This window comes from Narcine bancroftii, chromosome 1 (assembly GCF_036971445.1).
Source record: "Narcine bancroftii isolate sNarBan1 chromosome 1, sNarBan1.hap1, whole genome shotgun sequence".
NCBI classification, from domain to species: Eukaryota; Metazoa; Chordata; class Chondrichthyes; order Torpediniformes; family Narcinidae; genus Narcine; species Narcine bancroftii.
Window position 1 is genome coordinate 196,131,338 of NC_091469.1, and position 20,198 is coordinate 196,151,535.

At 43.3% G+C, this 20,198-nt stretch overlaps 1 protein-coding gene across 3 annotated transcripts in view; it reads left to right on the forward strand.

Annotated features, from left to right (window-relative positions):
- Positions 1-20,198, forward strand: part of spaca9 (sperm acrosome associated 9) — an 88,255-nt gene that overhangs the window by 31,787 nt on the left and 36,270 nt on the right. For all 3 annotated transcript variants that reach the window (XM_069887256.1, XM_069887249.1, XM_069887261.1), the window contains exon 3: positions 2,174-2,376. In XM_069887256.1, coding sequence (XP_069743357.1) covers positions 2,174-2,376 — 203 coding nt within the window. The remainder of the gene's footprint in view (positions 1-2,173; positions 2,377-20,198) is intronic.

The following is a 20,198-nucleotide window of genomic DNA, read 5'->3' on the forward strand; positions in this document are numbered from 1 at the left end:
ATCACAAAGAACAGGGGTCTCAGAACAAATCTCTGTGGAACGGCACTAGTCACTGACCTCCAGACAGAATACATCCACTATATCACTAACATTTTTAACACTTTAAAAACTCCTACATGTTTCTTTCTCATGAGGTTTTGTCTGACTTGCTGAATGTTTCCACTATTTACTGTTTTTATAACATTAAATATTTCATTGTGGTGAAAAATGAGCTTGTGTTTTTGTTTTTGGCATATTTTTGTGAATGGAGTGGGGGGGGGAAGAGAAATGGAGTGATTACTAAAACCATGAGGAGTGGTAAGCAGAACAAAAATATGCTGAAATTTCTGGACTAGATCTTCACCTTGAATCTTCTAACACAGAAACAAGAGCACAGCCAAATAAACCAGCTTTACCACTTGGGAAAATTGTTATGTCATTACTATACCATTTTAGCCATATTTGTTTATGCCATAGAAAGTGGCCATTCAGCCTAGCAAATCAGTGTCATCTCTCAGGGCAAGCTCACTTATCTATTTATTTTTACTATAATTTATTCTGCCTATATTCTCTTCAACTGACCTCAGATTCTATCTGCACACTAGGGGCAATTTACATTGTGAATAAACCCATTAGCTCATCCTTAGGATGAGGGAGGAAATCAGAGCTCCTGAGAAACACAGTCATGGGAAACATCCCAACTCCACACAGACAACACTAGAGATCAGGATCAAAACTAAATCACTGAAATGTGAAACAGTAGCACCTCTAGTTGTGCCATTATGCCAAATGAATAGGGTTCCAAATTTGAATTTGTGCACTTTTTTCATGATTCTGTTTGGTTTTGAACACAATTGATTTTTTTGCTGATCCACATATAGCACAGCTATGGACATAGAAATAAAAATCATGAACTCATTAATCCACCTCTGTGTCATATTTAATAATTTTGCCTGAATTGTTGAGATAATTACACTGGAGAGAATTCAGTTTATAATATAAAATTAATGATTGTGAAGTGCAAGACTATAGCTTTCTCCAGGGTCTATTTCAGTACAATATTTTCTCAATTACTGCATTTTGTGGCAAAAAAAATCTTTGGTCAAGTTGCCTTCACACTTTAGTCTGTAATTATAGTGATGGAATACCCATTCCAAATCATTAACTTTTCCACATCATCTTGAATGATTCATTAAAATTGCTTTCTTTCTGCAAGTATTAAGAGCTATTTATTAAGTGACCCATGGAACAAAGCTATACCCCCTATCCAGCACAACATGTATTATTGTCAGTCTCACCTATTAGGGTCAGACTAATGCTGAAATGGGGAATGGAAACACATCAGAGTGTTGCAGTAGAAGAGTGCACTCCTAAGAATAAAATTGCATTGAACTATTGAACTTCTGCAAAGAAACAAGATCACAGTGGGAAGATTTTCTTTCATTGCTATGCTATGTCAGTGTATCATTTGAATGTGTTATTTTCTCATTACTTTCCCAACTTTGCTAAAAGTTGTACACACATTGTTATGATATCAGCGACCAGGGAGACCTTCTTTAATTAGCTGTAACGGGGTTAAGGGAAATCTACTCTGTGGATTTTTGTTGCATCTTTACTAGGAATGCTTCACTTCTAATTTGATGCCTGACAGCTTATATGAGCACCAAATTCAATAAATATATCTATTGGAAAAATGACATAAAAACAATTATTTGGAAATGTGCAATATTTCCAAAATTATCATTATTAATGCATATTAATTTTTATATAATTAGTAATTTCTTAACATGAAAATCAATCATGGATGTCACAAAGTAACAATATAACAGGTATAGTTTACATTTCTAAATCCTTCACTTGCAACAATCTATAATGCTATTGGTGACACCAGGCATATAACTTGATAAAGGGGCTATATTATTAGCCTCCTCTTGTATACCTCTAGCCAACCAACATTGATGGAGGGTTAGAAGCAGGTTGTAGGTGCAGAACACAGCTATCACACTTTCTGAACAAATATTAGAAAACAAATAATATGAACATTAAGAAAAACAAAGTAAATAGGGAATTTTATTGTTAAGAATGCTGTTATTCAGTTATTGCTCTCTGGTTTGAGTTAAGAATAATTTATCCTACTTTTGTCATCTTTAACACATGCTATTAGATTAATTTATCTTTTTACTTTACATCTTAGGTTCAGAATTACCTGGACCACCACTGTAACAATACAACTGACAAGCGAAGCTTAATCATGTTCCTGGATCTTTGCAAAGATCTCAGTGAATTCTGTAGTCAACTCCAGGATATAAATCCCAAATCCTGTTCACCTGATGATGTATTGGAGAAGTGCAAAGTCCTCCTCAGCTGCAATAATGATATGAGAAATCTCCGAGCCAAGTAAGCAGGGATAACATTACTATAAAGGACTATGTTTAACACTTGCATCATTTTGATGCACAACAAAGGCTTATCTTGGTGTTATCCAGTAGTTCAAACAGTGAAGTGTTTCAATTGAAGCTGAAAGATTGCAAATGTATCCCAAAGCTTTTTCACTGAAATTTCACTTAACTCATTAGTGTAAAGGGAATACACATTTGTAGATTGTTTTTTTTACAGTCAGTGAAGTAATTTTCAGGTGTAGTCACTGTATTCAAGTAGAATAAGGAGCAGAAATTTTTTGCATAAATGGCATTGTGATACTTGGTCATCTGTTTTGGTGAGGTTGAATGTATGCCAAAACAACAGCCAGAAGAGCTCTCCTAATTTCCTTTGAAATAGTGCCATGGGATCTTGACATCCAACCAAGCAATTGGATAAGCTTATTGCCTCTTTCAAAAGGCAGGATTTCCAACAGTGCTATTTCATTCTGCCATACCAGAGTGATGTCAATTAATTCAGAGTTGACAGTTCTATCACTGAGTCACTGCTGGTGTTCATAATTCTCCATACTCAGCAGGTTGTAATAGGAAACATTGATAATGTGGAAAAGATTGGCAGACTTTGAGATTCAGAAAATTAAACCTGATAGCTGGTTGAAATGTCAAAACCTTGCTAATACCTTGTAAGTTTTTGATCAACATAACATACTTCCAATTTGTTTTTTGTTTGCTGCTTTGAACCCAAGCTCACTATTGCCATTTCATATTTTCTCACTTGGTCTTTTTCAGAAATTCTCCCTTTCAAAGAACTTTAAATTTGCTGGCTGTTGGAGGGCCACAAGTTTAATATCGTGGGGCACACATGTACGAGTGCACCTGTTACCTGTAGTCATTATGGGTGATTCTTGAAGGACCTGATCCCCTGCATCCACTGAATATCACCCCCCCCCCCCACTTTCCCATCCTCATCCCCATCTCTCTCCTTCCTTTCAATCATACCACCTCTGATTTCCCTCGATGAATTTGCCCTCTTACCTCAAAACCTTTGTGATTCTTTTCTCTTTTTGAATATTTTATTTAAAATTTTCTCCATACATGTAGTAGTCAAAGATTAATAAAATAATACAAATTGAAAACAAACTAGAAATTACATACATGATGGTATATATCCCCCCACCCAAGACCTCCCCATCCCCGAAAGCATCCCACCCTCAAAATAATTAATAAATATATAAAAATACAATATAGTTATATAAAATTAAAGAAAGAAAAAGAAACTTTCAGGATTATACAGAGGGATACTATCTAACACATGTTTAAACAGAGTTCTTTAGACACTTCAGAGGAGATTCTCACAAGTCTAGAGACACAGCAAGCACCACATTACAAATTTAAACATAATATTTGAATATATGGGTGCCAGATTTATAAAAATGTAGCATATTTACTTCTCAAATTATTTGTCATTTTTTCAAAAGGAATATGACTTTGAAATTTTACATTCTATCTTGCCATACCCAAATGTGTATCTGATTTCCAAGCCGCCGCTAATGGAACTTTAACAAATTCCAATTGATATATTGACGGTTTTAATTTAGGTCTTGTGCCTTCAATATTTCCTAATAAGAGTAAATCTGTATTTTTCAGAAATACAGCACCTGTAATTGTTCCAAAAAAATTCTTAAATCCACCCAAAATGGTCTTACCTTAGGATAAGACCAAGTTGAATGCAAAAAAAGTTCCTATATCCTCACCAGATCTAAAACGTCGATCTGATAAATCTTTCATTTATTCAATTTTTGTAGTGTAAGATATAACTGATCTGCCCATCTTTGCTCATCAATTGAAATATTCAAATCTGGTTCCCACCTCTACCTAGATTTATGAACTTGCATTTAGGAGTTCCTATTTGTAATGAAGAATATGTTATTGAGGTTAACTTCTTAACAATTCCTCTCCTAATAAGAATTTCTTCTTCACTACAACCCACCTCATTTCCTTCCTGCTCACTGTCCTTAGTTTGAAATTCCATTGCATGGGCTTCCAGTTGTACATCTTCACTGATGACATCTTCTTATAAGCAAATTGAAGTACCTCCATTGGCAGCATACCCATCTGTTCTCCTATTCATCTTCTTTACTGATCTTGCCCTCCAGAATAGACTGGTGCTCTTTCTCCTGTGCCACTCATGCCATTTACCTCTCCCCTCATGTTCTCTGTCAGTTCACGGTCAGTTACTGCCTTACAGATGCCTTTTCACTCCTGCAACAAGTTTTCATCTAACCTCATCTTAACTAGTGATGCACAATCAATTAACCAAAAGACTGAAATACTGGAACTGAAGGCTTTTATTAGCTAGAGATGGACAGCATCTCTTGAGTTGCTGGCTCACGCTGGCCCAGACTTGAACTGGGGGTAGGGTTGTGGCATGACAGCCTTTATGAGGAATAAAGGGGAGGAGTCACAAGCTAGCCAGTGAGAGCAGGGTCGAACATACAAGCTCAAGGTATTTACATACAGAGTGGTTTCACCACATTCATCCCCCCTCTTTAAAATAAGTCCCAGTGGGAATGTGGTGCAGTCAGGTGCCCTAATAAGTTCAGTCTGTACAGCAGCCTCCTTTGGCATTGTGACCAATGTACCTCCAGTGGTGTGGTGGCCTCCATCATTTGTGGCTGCTCCTTCTCGGTCGACCCAGTGGGGGTGCTTGACAGCCAATGGGGTGGGTGCGTGGGTACTAGCTGGCAGGTTGGCCGAGGAGGTGGGAGTAAGAACCTTGGGCTGTCGAGAGCTGGGTTGGGGGGGGGGGGAAATACCTGACTGTCAGCTGAAGGAAGGATGGGGTCCAGATGATCCCGTGTGTGCCAGGTCCTGGATGGATACTGCGTCCCTTTTGTCTGCCCGGGAATGCCATGTAGGTGTACTGTGGGTTGGCGTGGAGCAACTAACCCTCTTGACTAGTGGGTTGGACTAATGGGTTTCTGCGGGTTTCCGCAGGAATACTGGCCCAGGGGATGTCAGTCAGGTAGGCATTCCTGATGCTGATCTCCTGGGGAATGTAAAGAGTCTCTCATGAAGTGTCGTTGGTGGCCATACACAGGAGGGCTTGGATAGAGTGGAGGGCCTCTGGAAGGACTTTTTGCCAGTGGGGGAAGGGGAGGCTCTTGGACTTTAGGGCCAGTAGTACTGCCTTCCAGACCATGCCATTCTCCCGCTCCACCTGGCTATTCCCTTTGGGGTTGTAGTTGGTGGTATGGCTTGCGGCAATGCCCTTGAACAGCAGGAATTGGTGTAGCTTGTTGCTCATGAAGGACAAACCGCTATCACTGTAAACATAGCAGGGGTACCTGAAGATGGTGAATAGATTGTTCAGAGCCTTTATGACAGTGTCTGGGCAGGGGATGGCAGTTTGCACTACATGCAGACCCAGCAATTTTTGGTCAGCATTCCTTATGTCGTTGATGGAATAGGGGAGGTTATGGGCCTTCATGAAATGGAAAAAACATGTGATCCCAGGGTGGCAGAGGCCATCGTGCAACTGCAGTTGGTCCATCTGCGCACTGGCACATTTTCCCCGAGACAGGGTGTCAGGAGGCTCGTTGAGCTTTCCAGGCCAGTACAGTATGTCATAATTGTAGGTGGAGAGCTCGATTCTCCACCTCAGGATTTTATCATGTTTGATTTTACCCCACTGCTGATTGTTGAACATGAAGGCGACCACCCATTTAATGCCTCCAATGCTATACTGCCTCAATGATAGCCTGGCCTCTTTCTCAATGGAGGAGTGCCAGATCTCGGGGCCCTGGAGGGTGCATGAAAAAACGCTACAAGCTTGCCCGCCTTGTTAAGTGTGGCAGCCAGGGTAAAGTCCGACACATTGCTCTCTACCTGAAACAGGGTGGATTTGTCCTTGGGTGCATCGTGGCCTTTGTAATGACAGCTTTAATTCGTTCTGATACCTCACTGGCTTTTGCCGACAAGAGGAAAATGGTGGCCTTGATGAGGGCCTTGATGAGGCCTTCTCTGCGTAGCTGGGGACCCATTGTGCATCGTAAGAGAAAAACCCCAGGCATCTTTTCAGGGCCTTGAGGCAGTAAGGGATGGGGAGTTCTAACAGTAGGCGCATGCGGTCATATTCCACCACACAGCCTAGTGTGTCCTGAAGGCACACTTCTGTGTGTTGTACGTCAGGTTGAGGTGCTTTGCGGTGTGGAGGAATTTTTGGAGGTTTCTGTCATGGTCCTGCTGGTCATGGCCGCAGATAGTAACATTGTCAAGGCAACCTGTTCATCCACCATTCCATCCATCTCCCTTTGGAAGACAGACACTCCATTCGTGATCCTGAAAGGGACTCTAAGGAAATGGTACAGTCGGCCATCCACCTCAAAGTCGGTGTACTGGCAGTCCTCCGGGTGAATGGGGAGATGGTGGTATGCTGACTTAAGGTCAATGGTTGAGAATACCCTGTATTGTGCGATCTGATTCACCATGTCAGCGATGTGAGGTAAGGGGTAGGCATCTAGCCAGGTGAGCCTGTTGATGGTCTGGGAGTAACCTATGACCAGCCGGTGTTTCTCCACACTCACACGCTCTTTACTACTACCTGTGCTCTCCAGGGGCTTGTGTTTTGTTTTATCACCCCCTGAGTGAGGAGGCATCTCACCTCTGACTTAATGAACACTCTGTCTTTGCCACTGTATCGTCGACTTTTAGTGCTGACAGGTTTACAGTCAGAGGTGAGATTAACGAACAGGGGAGTGGGGGAGGGGGATTCCAGAGCATGGAGAGGCCACATGTTGGGCCCGGTGATCTGGCTTGGGGCTGCTGGTTGACCATGTGGGAAAATGGCAGTGGCCGGTTCACAAATTGCTCATTACAGACTGTGGGATGGGGTGGGGGGGGGGGCATCATACTCCATAGTGACACTCTTTATGTTGCATTGAAAGTCCAACTCCAAGATGACAGGTGCACAGAGCTGTGGCAGAACAAGGAACGTAAAGTTGGTGTATGCAGTGCCTTGAACCATCAGGGTTACTGTGCAGCTCCCCCAGATCTTTATTGATCTGGCTTATGAGGCTGGGGACATGCTGAATTTCACAGGCTGCACCTCCAGGGAGTATCGCTGCACTGTGTTAGGATGACTGATGCTCTTGGTGCTTCCCATGTCAAATAGGCATTTGGAGGGGACGCTCATCGTGGCCCTGAAGAGTTGATGCGGTCAGCATTGATCCAGGATTACCGCTGCCAGTGTCAGCTCGTCGTCCAAGGGGGTCCATCGACTTCTGGTTGTCTGACAGGATGGCGGTCGTGATGGCGGCCCCCATGGCTCACAGGCAGCCCTGTCGTCACTCGCTGGAAAAGAAGGAGAAAGCAGAGGTGACATCAGTGGAAGTGACGAGGGAGAGGACAGACGTGATGTCATAGCGGTCTCCATAGCACATGTGCACAGGCAACTCTGTTCCCCAGAAGTGACGGTCCCCGTTGGCGTGCGGCACTGCTAGGCTTGGGGCATTGCTTTGACTTACCTTCGCAAAGTGTCCCTTTTTCTGGCAATTTGCGCAGGTGGCATCCTTGGCAGAGCAGCATTTCCTTGGATGCTTCCTCTGCCTGCAGAAGTAACATGTTGGAAAGTTGCTGATGGTGGCAGAAGTCAGGTTGAAATGGGAAGGGGTTTGTGATCCCACCTCCCAAGATGGTGGCGCCTGTGTTCCCCACGAGACAGCCGCATGCTCGCTGGAGAACGATTCAGCATTGTGGATGGTCACTTCTAGGGTATTTGCCAGCTCATTAGTTTGAGGTAGGCTCAATTGTTTCTATTCGAGTAGCCTTTGCCTCATGTAGTCAGAGCGGGCGCCCGCTACACAGGTGTCTCTCATCAGTAGCTGTGCATGCTGTTCTGCACGCAGCTTGGCAGTTACAGTCCCTTACAAGCACCTACAGGGCCCTGACAAAGTAATTGAATGTCTCTCTGGGTTGCTGCCTGTGTGAGTGGAGTACATGCCACGCATGGACCTCATTCACCTGTACCTTGTACTGGTCTTTTAAGATGTCCAAGGCATCTCCGTAGGTTCGGCAGTCTCTGACCGTTCGGTAGACCCAGTGCCCAATATACGAGAGCCGTAGTTGGAACTTATCTTTGTCACCCTGGATCGCATCTGCGGAGGCTATAAGGAATCTTTTGAAGCAGCGATGCCACAGAGCGAATTTGTCGGCTGCTTCGGGTTCTCTTGGGTCAATTTCCAGGTGATCCAATTTCAAATATTTGTCCATGTTGCAAGGAAGCAAAATCTAGCTAATAAAATTGTTGCACAATCAATTAACCAAAAGACTGAAGTACTGGAAGTGAAGGCTTTTATTAGCTAGAGAAGGACAGCATCTCTTGAGTTGCTGGCTCTCACTAACCTGGACTTGAACTGGAGGCAGGGTTGTGGCAAGGAAGCCTTTATGGGGGATAAAGGGAAGGAGTCACGAGCTGGCCAGTGAAAGCAGGGTTGAACATACAAGGTCAAGGTATTTACATACACAGTGGTTTCACCACAACCAGACATCATTTGATTGACATTTTGTGTCTGATTTGTCTTGTCCCCTCAATATGCCTTTCTAGCCCTGCCTCTTGTCCCTTTCAATCTATTGTGATAACCAGTGGCTCTTAACTGTTATGATTTTTTTTCCATTTAACAAAAATACTTTTCATTTTTCCACCTTTCTTATTTCTCCTCTGAAACCTTTGATGTCAACAATTTCTCAAGGGTTTCCCTTAATTTTCTACCCAAAGATATTCTCCTTTCCTTTCTTGGCCTTTGCGAAGAGGGACTCTACAACATTGGCATTTACAATCTTCAGCTCAGTTCTGCTTGTTTTCCTCCTATAAATTAACTTCCTCACTATTCTCCTCCCCTCAGCTTCATAATGATCCCATCGCTTCTCTATTATGGCCTTTTAACAGCAGCACCTTCACACATGACCCTGCCTTTTCTCTGTTTTTGACCATTCCAATTTTAGATCTTATTTTTACAACACTTGGTAAATCAACGGCATACATCCTGAAAGGCCTGAGGATCGATACATGCCTAGTTGTCTTGTATCATACAACAAATATTTTGTATGGAAGAAAACCCAATAACAGCATCCTTTCACACTTTAAGTGATGTGCTGGTTTTTGAAGGAATTTTAAGTCAAAGCCAAAGCTTTTGAGAAAAGTTGGATCCTGCCCAAAATCAATGCTAACCAATTGCAAACAATGAATTGTTGGAGGAACTCAGCAGGTCATGTAAATTCCATAGTAGAAATGGTCAGTGTGGTGTGTTGTTAGATAGAACTCGACTCACACAAGGTAAAGACTGTACACAGGCTTTATTAATCCACAAAGACTTCCACAGAGCCAGGCTGGCTGTTGCTGCAGTAACTTTGAGTGAGACTTCGGAGGCCAGCGCAGGCTTATGATCCCGGAAGGTGATTGATACCCGACCGGGTGGGGCTTGATCCATTCAGGTCGACTGATTGACAGCTGGCCAGGTGTTGTCCTGTCCCCCTTATACTCCTGCAGGTACAGAGGTTGCCCCCTGCAGTAGGCCGGTGGTGTACCACCACAATCAGTCAACATTTTGGGTCAGGATTAGAACAAAACAAATAACTTACAAATGTGTAAACTACAGTTTATGAAGTAGCTCAGTATGAATGTTTTTATTGCATTGTACATCTTATTGCAATTGCAGACCACCCATATTTGAAAAATTGGAGTAAATATTTCTTAAATTGTGATTCTTTTTCAGAATTTGGGCAAAATAATAAGTGAGTTCATTAGTTCAGATTCTGTATTTTAACACATTTCTATCTCAGACCTTTTTTTTTTAACATGCAAAATTTGAGTCATTCAGATGAAAATTCAGCACAGGCTTGGCATATAGAACATGTGACACCAGTACAGTGACAGAGACTGCAGTGTGACAATTTATTATACAATAGATCATGCTGAACCAAGCCATGAAAGACCCCAACAATGAAGACGCTGTTTACATCCGGTACCGCACGGATGGCAGTCTCTTCAATCTGAGGCGCCTGCAAGCTCACACCAAGACACAAGAGAAACTTGTCCGTGAACTACTCTTTGCAGATGATGCCGCTTTAGTTGCCCATTCAGAGCCAGCTCTTCAGCGCTTGACGTCCTGCTTTGCGGAAACTGCCAAAATGTTTGGCCTGGAAGTCAGCCTGAAGAAAACTGAGGTCCTCCATCAGCCAGCTCCCCACCATGACTACCAGCCCCCCCACATCTCCATCGGGCACACAAAACTCAAAACGGTCAACCAGTTTACCTATCTCGGCTGCACTATTTCATCAGATGCAAGGATCGACAATGAGATAGACAACAGACTCGCCAAGGCAAATAGCGCCTTTGGAAGACTACACAAAAGAGTCTGGAAAAACAACCAACTGAAAAACCTCACAAAGATAAGCGTATACAGAGCCGTTGTCATACCCACACTCCTGTTCGGCTCCGAATCATGGGTCCTCTACCGGCACCACCTACGGCTCCTAGAACGCTTCCACCAGCGTTGTCTCCGCTCCATCCTCAACATCCATTGGAGCGCTCACACCCCTAACGTCGAAGTACTCGAGATGGCAGAGGTCGACAGCATCGAGTCCACGCTGCTGAAGATCCAGCTGCGCTGGATGGGTCACGTCTCCAGAATGGAGGACCATCGCCTTCCCAAGATCGTATTATATGGCGAGCTCTCCACTGGCCACCGTGACAGAGGTGCACCAAAGAAAAGGTACAAGGACTGCCTAAAGAAATCTCTTGGTGCCTGCCACATTGACCACCGCCAGTGGGCTGATAACGCCTCAAACCGTGCATCTTGGCGCCTCACAGTTTGGCGGGCAGCAGCCTCCTTTGAAGAAGACCGCAGAGCCCACCTCACTGACAAAAGGCAAAGGAGGAAAAACCCAACACCCAACCCCAACCAACCAATTTTCCCTTGCAACCGCTGCAATCGTGTCTGCCTGTCCCGCATCGGACTGGTCAGCCACAAACGAGCCTGCAGCTGACGTGGACTTTTTACCCCCTCCATAAATCTTCGTCCGCGAAGCCAAGCCAAAGAAAAGAGATCAGAGAATGTATATATGACATCCTGCCTCCACAACTCTTGTGGATGATGTTGCCATTCACACCACTTTATGAATATATCAGTTAAGAATGATAAGACCCAACAGTGGAATGAATCCAAACCCACAGTTTTTATATAAGTGAATCATGGATGAATATGTTAAGTCTGGCATATTCAAAGTTGCATGTATTGAATGTTCATTTATATATATTTGCTAGCTTATGTGGGATGACTTCTCTGCATATTTCATGCTTCATGATAAATTTCCAAATGAAACATTCAACTAAGTTTTCCTGTATGATTTAATCCCCTCTTTAAGAAACTTATCTTAACCTTCTCTGCACTATAGAGAAAAATGCCAGCTTTCTCCACATAAATCAAGTCCCTAATCACTAATAATAACACTTTTGGTAGAAAATATTTAGACAAGAATCTTGGATTCTAAAACTACAGGTTCCAATAAACCTCTGCATTCAAAGGTACATGTATTGGTAAAATAGTAATAACATAAGTAACAGATAAAAATAGGGAAAATGTCATTTCCAGCTATGTTAATAATTTAGAAATCTATTCCATTTGTCAATAATTCCCAGCTCCATTAATTGTGCATTATCTATTTTGAGAAAATGCCCAAAGTACTGAAATGGTGCAAAGCATTTGTTTTTAGTTAACTACATTTCTCCAGTGTATCCAAACTGCATTAAAATTTTATGTGCAGGGAGACAAGTGATTCTTTGGTATAAACTTAATGTTGCTCCATTGGAACACATTTGAAAGAAAGATTTATTGTACAACTGGACCTTTGCTTTTTACCTATTGGGTTCTCAGTAGACAGGAATTCACCTACTATTTTCTCATGTGAATCTGCATGAATAAAATCACAAGATACAAAGTTTACACAATAACTTCATCAAACTATACATATCAAAATGAAATTGATCACGATTGAGCTTGAGCGTGGCTAACCAATACATGCCCATCAAAATCCGAAAACCGTAATGAGAGAAACAAGTAGATAATTCCATTATCAGTGTTTCAGCTTTTAATGCAGGTGTTGCAGTCCATTTGGCCAAAACCCTATCTAACACATCATTATGGAACATCACGTGTCTCTTAAAAAGTGTGACACATTTTTAAGAGCAAAGGGCATTTTTGAAAAAAAAATTGATCAATTATTGTTTTCTCAATCCAAGCTAAAACAGAAATATTATGCTGTAGAAAATAGAACACTGATGGTATGTACGGTCTTGCATCGCTTAACGTTCTGTGAAATAGGACATTATGTCAGTTGGACGATGTGAGAACACCATATTATATACAAATGACAGGTGATTAGAAGTAGCATGGGTGCCAGGGTAATTAAACCATTCCGTGACAGCAACATTTGGTGCTATGGTATTCCTGTATTAGAATAATTGTTGCAGCACATTTTCAGCTGCTAGGCCACAACTTTGAACATCATTATTTTTGACCTGAAACATGGTGCCTGGAGAAATGGACTGGGGTTCATTTTCTGCAACACTTTAGCTGGATGCCCAGAGTTCTTCAGTCTTGAGGCAGCAGTTCTGTCAGTGTATGTGACAAAAAGCATTTTGCAGTAATGACAAACAGTGGCTGTGACTGAGAGGATCACTGAGTGAAATGAGCAAGTTCAATTTTGAGAGATCCACCCTCTATGTCCAGTTCTCGGATCAGCATTTCTGAACGGACATATATGCGAATGGACTTTTCCCGAATGGACATTAGATGGTGCATGACTGTATTTGCAAAACAAGGAAGATTGGTGGTGTTTATTGCTTTCATGAGTTTGGCTGGGAAAAGGAAAAGAATTCTAAAATTGTGAGAAATACAATAAAACCTCGTTAGAACGCGGTAGTTGGGGTCCAAGATTCCATACCGTATTACAGACAAGTCATGGAACAGATGCAGGGGCAGCCAGCGTGGGATGTCAGGGCTGGGGTGGTAGGCACAGGACGTTGGGGCAGGGGCTGCCGGCACGGGACATTGGGGCAGGGGCGTCTCGCACTGGCAGCCCCTGCTCTGAAGTCCCACGCCGGGGGTGGGGGGGGGGGGGCAGGGGCAGTGAGGATGGGAGCTGTCAGGTTGTCAGCTTATTGTCATCACCCCGCCCCTTAGCAGTTTGGGGTCGACAGACACCCGTGCCATAAGCAATTCTGCGGATTAATGAATTGCATTCCAACGAGGTTTCACTGTATATGATGCATGGTCATAGAGTCATAGCATAACAGGAGGCCTTTGGCCAATCACACCACTTTATGGATACATCAGTTAAAGAATGATGTAATGCAGCTCCCAGAAACCACCATGCATATCACCCCAGCAACAGTGTGATGTCAACTCTGGCCCTCCCACAGTCATCAGCTTCACCTGTGTGGACTTGCAGTAAGTGTGAAACGAAAAACCAAGACCAGGCTACCCTTTACTGAGTCGGCTGAAACCTTGGGGATCAGGTCCTCTTACCCTCCGGGCCCCGAGACTTCAGCCTACTCTGTTTAATGGCTAATCCACCAATGCTTATCACCCTCTACATAAAGAAGGTGACCCTCAGCTACCTTTTAAATCTTTCCCCTCTTCCCTTAAATCTATGCCCTTTAGTTTTTGATTTTTCTACTCTGGAGAAAAAAGAATATGTCCATTTATAGATATGATAAAAATTTAACATGAAAACCTAAGCTTTCAATACATGTAATGTGACCTCCGTTGGTTGTGGTCGACCATGGGTACTGCACCTAAAGCGAAGCTGGAGTGGCCTCTCCAGGGTGCAAGCCAGGGCAGAGTTGATATGGAGATCCATCATGCCCATGCAGTGCCCCCCACCCCATCCAAATGACAGGTCCAAAGGAACAACAAAAGTTGATACAGTTTGATGCCAGTAGCATCGCAATAGTTGTCGTTGCTGGGTACAGCAGTCACCCACCTTTGGGTCTCCGACTCCAGATTTTTCCTTGGGGTTTACTCTCAAGCATTTCCTATGAGTAGGTATAGCCACAAGGCAGTGGAGGTTTGAAATTGGAGTTTACCCTCTCATCCCCATAACCACCTTTTGGCTATGACAACCTTTAGAGCCAATATGTATGTATAATTATTACAGTATCAAATGATAGTTACACAGAGTCCAAAATTACCCTCGACTTTCCCATTCTATTTTATCTTGCCATTAGTGACAGAAGTTTCTGAATTTTAAGATATTATTAGAATGATACAGAGGAAATAGTAGGTCATATGGCCTGACAAGCCACCATTCAATAATATCTAATTTATCAAATCAAATATTACATAAAATAAAATTATGGAGTGAATTAATCTGCCTTACACAGTCCAGTAAGCCACCATTTTATGGCACCATAGAACAAAGAACATGAAACACTATAGCATAGTACAGGCTCTTCGGCCCTTGATATTGTGCTGACCTATATATTCCTACCAAAAATAATGAAACCCTTCCTACCCCATAACCCTCTATTTTTCTTTCATCCATGTGCCTGTATAAGAGTTACTTAAATGCCTTAATGTTTTAGCCTCCACCATCACCTTTGGCAAGGAATTCCAGACTCCCCCAACTCTGTGTATAAAAAAAACAACTTACCCCTAATGTTGTCCCTAAACTTTCCTCCCTTCACTTTGTACTTATGTCCTCTGGTGTTTGCTATTCCTGCCCTGGGAAAAGGAAAAAGGCTGTCTACCTTATCTGTGCATCTCATAATCTTGTAGACCTCTATTAAGTCACCTCTGGATCTTCTTTACTCCAGAGACAAAAGTCCAAGCTCTGCTAACCTTGACTCAAGACTTATTTTTCCAATCCAAGCAATATCTGGGTAAATCTCCTCTGCACCCTCTCCATATTGTGCCAAACCATATAAAAGTGATAAACCCTCCCTACCCTCTACTTTCCTTTCATCCATGTGCCTATCTAATAGTCTTTTAAAGGCCCCTAATGTTTCAGCCTCTACCACTACCATGGCATTCCAGGCCTGAAGAACCCTCTGTGTGTAAAAAAAAAACATAAAAACCAAACAAACAAAAAACACACTTTCCCCTGATGTCTCCTCTATACTTCCCTCCCTTAATCTTGTACATATGTCCTCTAGAGGTTCTTATTCCCACCCTAGGAACCAGGTATTGGCTATCCAACCTACCTATGCCTCTCATAATTTTGTAGACCTCGATCAAGTCCCCTCTCATCCTTCTACACGCCAAAGACAAAAGTCCCAGCTTTTCTGTCCTTGCCTCATAAGATGTGCCCACCAATCCAAGCAACATCTTGGTAAATCTCCTCTGTACCCCAAGATCCCTCTGTTCATCCACCCTCTTAATTAACCAACCGTTAACCCTCAGCTTTTCTATTTGTCCTGCAAAATGCATTACTTCACACTTGTCCAGATTGAACCCCATTTTTCCATTTTTTTGGCCAACACTGCATCCTGTCTATGTTTCTTACAATGTCTGACAACCTTCAGCTCCATCTACAATTCCTCCAATCTTCGTGTCATCCGCAAACTTACTCACTCAACCTTGTGTATCATCATCCAGATCATTTATAAAACATTATGAAGAGCAAGGGCAACTGATCCCTGTGGCACTCCACTAGTCACAGCACTCCACTAGTAACTGCCCTCCACGCAGAGTACCTCCCTTCCACCACTACTCTCTGTCTTCTTCCTGCAAGCCAATTTTTTATCCAGAGAGCCAAGGTTCCATTGACCCTATACCTCTTGACCTTCCGGAGAAATCTCTCATGGGGGACCTTAACAATGCCTTACTGAAATCCATATAGACCACATCTACCACCCTACCTTCATCAATTTCTTCCGTCACTTCCTCAAAGAACTCAATTAGACTCGTGAGGCACGACCTTCCCTTTACAAAGCCAAGCTGACTATTCTTGAGTAAATTATACTTCTGTAGCCAACTGCTACAAAGAAACACACACACTCACAGTATGGGACGTTAAGCTCACTATTAGGGCTGGAAAGGCTGCTTTTATACTGTTCAAGTTCCCGCCGTTTTTGCTGATTGACTGAGTCAGCCATATGAATAACAATAGAGGGCGGGAACATCCATGCATATGAATGCCCTTCCTCCCCAGCCTGTTTCTGTTGAATTAGTTGGGCAGCTTGACCAATGGCATTTTAGGGCTGTTGGTCTGTAGCTGCCCCAGTTTTTACCCCCGCCGGTTCGTTGTCCTGGGCGTCGCTTTAGCGATCTCTGTCCACATCTGCTGCTGTGTGATGTGCCGGCCCAATCTCCACAATTGCGGGCCACCACACCTCCCCAATCCTTAAGAATCCTTTTCAATAGTTTACACACCACTGACGTGAGGCTCAGCAGTCTATAATTCCCAGGATTCTCTTCATTATCTTTTTTAAATAAAAGAACTACATTTGCCATTTTCTAATCCTCTGGCACCTCCCCTGTAGTCAAAGAGGATTCAAAGACCATAACTAATGCTCCCACAATTTCTTCTCTTACCTCCCACAGCAACCTAGGGTATATCTCACTTAGCCCCAGGGACTTATCAATCTTGATGTTATTTAGAAGATCTAACACTTCCTCTTACATAATCACCACATTGTCCAGCGCATAGTCCTGCTCTATTTCAACTTCATCCTGATCAAGGTCCTTTGTAAATACTGATGCAAAGTATTTATTCAGGACTTCCCCTTCCTCCTCCGCTTCCAGGCATATGTTGCCTCTTTTATCTTCTATTTTACCTTTACTTTCATCATCTTTCTGTTTTTTACATATGCATAGAATGCCTTGGGGTTATCCTTCATCCTCCCTGCCAAGGCCTTTTCATGCCTCCTTTGAGCTCTCCTAATTTCCTCCTGAAGCTCCTTCCTGGCTTCTATATATTTCTCGAGCCCTATCTATTCCCTTCTTCCTATATCTAACATAGGCTTGCTTCTTCTTCTTCTCGTTACAAGCCCAGAGGACCCCAAAATCCAGCAGCAATTCACCAAGATATTCACAAAGACAAATAGTTACTTAAACAAATGTTGCTTTTAATTATCTTTAAACATGAAAACAGGATCAAACTTTATCTTGTCTTCTCTTCTTTCTTTTTCTTTGGCTTGGCTTCGCAGACGAAGATTTATGGAGGGGTATGACCACGTCTGCTGCAGGCTCATTGGTGACTGACAAGTCCGATGCGGGACAAGCAGGCACGGTTGCAGCGGTTGCAAGGGAAAATTGGTTGGTTGGGGTTGGGTGTTGGGTTTTTCCTCCTTTGTCTTTTGTCAGTGAGGTGGGCTCTGTGGTCTTCTTCAAAGGAGGTTGCTGCCTGCCGAACTGTGAGGCGCCAAGATGCACGTTTGGAGGTGAAATCAGCCCACTGGTGGTGGTCAATGTGGCAGGCACCAAGATATTTCTTGAAACAGTCCTTGTACCTCTTCTTTGGTGCACCTCTGTCTCGGTTGCCAGTGGAGAGCTCGCCATATAACACGATCTTGGGAAGGCGATGGTCCTCCATTCTGGAGACGTGACCCACCCAATGCAGTTGGGACTTCAGCAGCATGGATTTGATGCTTGCGGACTCTGGCAGCTCGAGTACTTCGATGTTGGTGATGAAGTCACTCCAATGAATGTTGAGGATGGAGCGGAGACAGCGCTGATGGAAGCGTTCTAGGAACCATAGGTGATGCCGGTAGAGGACCCATAATTCGGAGCCGAACAGGAGCGTGGGTATGACAACGGCTCTGTACACGCTGATCTTTGTGTTTCTTTTTTTTTGTTTCTAAAGATGTTACTATTAACTTAACTAACCTAACTTAACTCCCTTCTAATTCTAAGCGCACGTGCATGTAATGTGTAAGTTAGAGAAAGATTTGTTGTTTGCTGAACACCCACAACTGATTCCTTGTAACCTGCCATTTCAGCGTCTTGCTGAAGAAACTTGCCCCTTCAGGGTTCTCCAGGTGATAACCTCTTTCTTTCAGGTCACCACAGAGTCCCTTTTAGTTTCTCTTATTTCAAGTGAAACATTAGGTAGCTTGTCCTCTCCTCTTGCATGGGCAGATTGTACCACAAGGGCTTTGACCAGGCTGAACTAAGCAGTCACAACCCATCTTCCAAATGGGGTTTTCCATAAGCTTGCCAGCGTGTCCTGTTCCAGTCCCAGCTGCTGCTGCTAACTGTAAAACTGTAGAACTGAATTCTCTCTCTCTCTCTAAGAGAAAGCCTGTTTTATTCTCTCTGTTTGCAAAACCACATGACCCTCTTAGAACAAAGTTCCACTCCAGACAGCCTGTGGCTCCAACGAGTTCTTTCATCTGTTGCCTTTTTGTAAACAACAATCCATTAGTGATGTCTTTTGGGCACTCTCCAAAGCTCTTGCAAAGGCTCTTGGTGCTGGCCTGTCTAGCATGAACAGAGCTCCAGTATTTTAAATAAGATCTGTTTAAAGTGTTTGTATGTGACCTACGCTAAAAGCCCTGCCCCAATTTATCTCCCAGAAACATATCTATAATCTGTCGCACTCTACAAGTCACCTTACCTGTTTTGTCATCCATCGTTCCCCTTTCCTACCATTTTTTTCCCCTTGTCCTAGTAGGACAAACCTGTTCTGGACCCAGCTCGAATGGTTCCTTAACTTCTTCCACATCACTTCTATGCTCTCTCCTTTGACCATCTTTTTCCAGTTAATATTCCCTAGATCCTGCCTAATCCTTTCATAATTAGCTCTTTCTCTGTTATTCACTCTTGTAACGGGCTGAACGACTGCTCAATTTGACAGGCTGAATCACCGCACCAGTCGGCCGACCCAAGATAGTGTGGGCCCCCCTTCACTACTGAGGAGAATCCCGTGGTTAACGCCATGTGTGGACTAAGGGAACTCCCCACTTCTGGGTGGTGTACCACTAGCCAAGGAGTGACACCGTGATGTGCTGATGTCACTTCCAGAAGCTGGCACGCACGTCACCAGAAGTAGGTGTCCCCTTTGCACCACACGGTGAATTCAAACAATAAAATCAGTTTAGTGGTTCACCCTCCCACCGTGTGGATGCCTCTTTATTCCGTAGCATTGCTGTAGCAGATGCTACACTCTCCTATTTAGCCTGAGTTAATCTTTTTCTATAGCTATACTGAAGTTGTGATCACTTTCACCAAAGTTCTCCCCCACCAAAAGATCTACCACTTGACCTGGTTGTTACCCAGTACCAGATCCAGTATGGCCTCTTCTCTTGTTGGCCGGTCCACATACTGTGTCAAGAATCTTCTTTGACACACCTATCTATCCCCTTTGCTTTCAGGTGGTCCCAGTCAATATTAGGGAAGATAAAATCTCCCAGGACTACAATCCTGCATTTTCTGCACCATTCTAAAATGCCTACTTATCTGCTCCTGGGAGACTATTTGGGGCCTATAGACTACTCCCAGCACAGTGATTGCTCCCTTCCTAGTTCTGATTCCACCCATACTGACTCAGTGGACTCACCTTCCTCAGTGTCCTCTTTCTGTACAGCTGTGATATTAACCTTGAGCAACAATGCCACTCCCGCCCACTACTTCTCAAAATGCTCATAAATCCTGTCCTTAAGAATCCTCTCCAATAGTTTGCACTCCACTGATGTAAGACTCTCTGGTCTATATTTCCTAGGATTCTCCCTATTAACTTTTTTAAACAAGGGGACCACATTTGCCATTCTCCAATTCTCTAGCACCTCCTCTGAACCCAAGGAGGATGCCAATATCGAAGTCAATGCCCAAGCTACCTCTT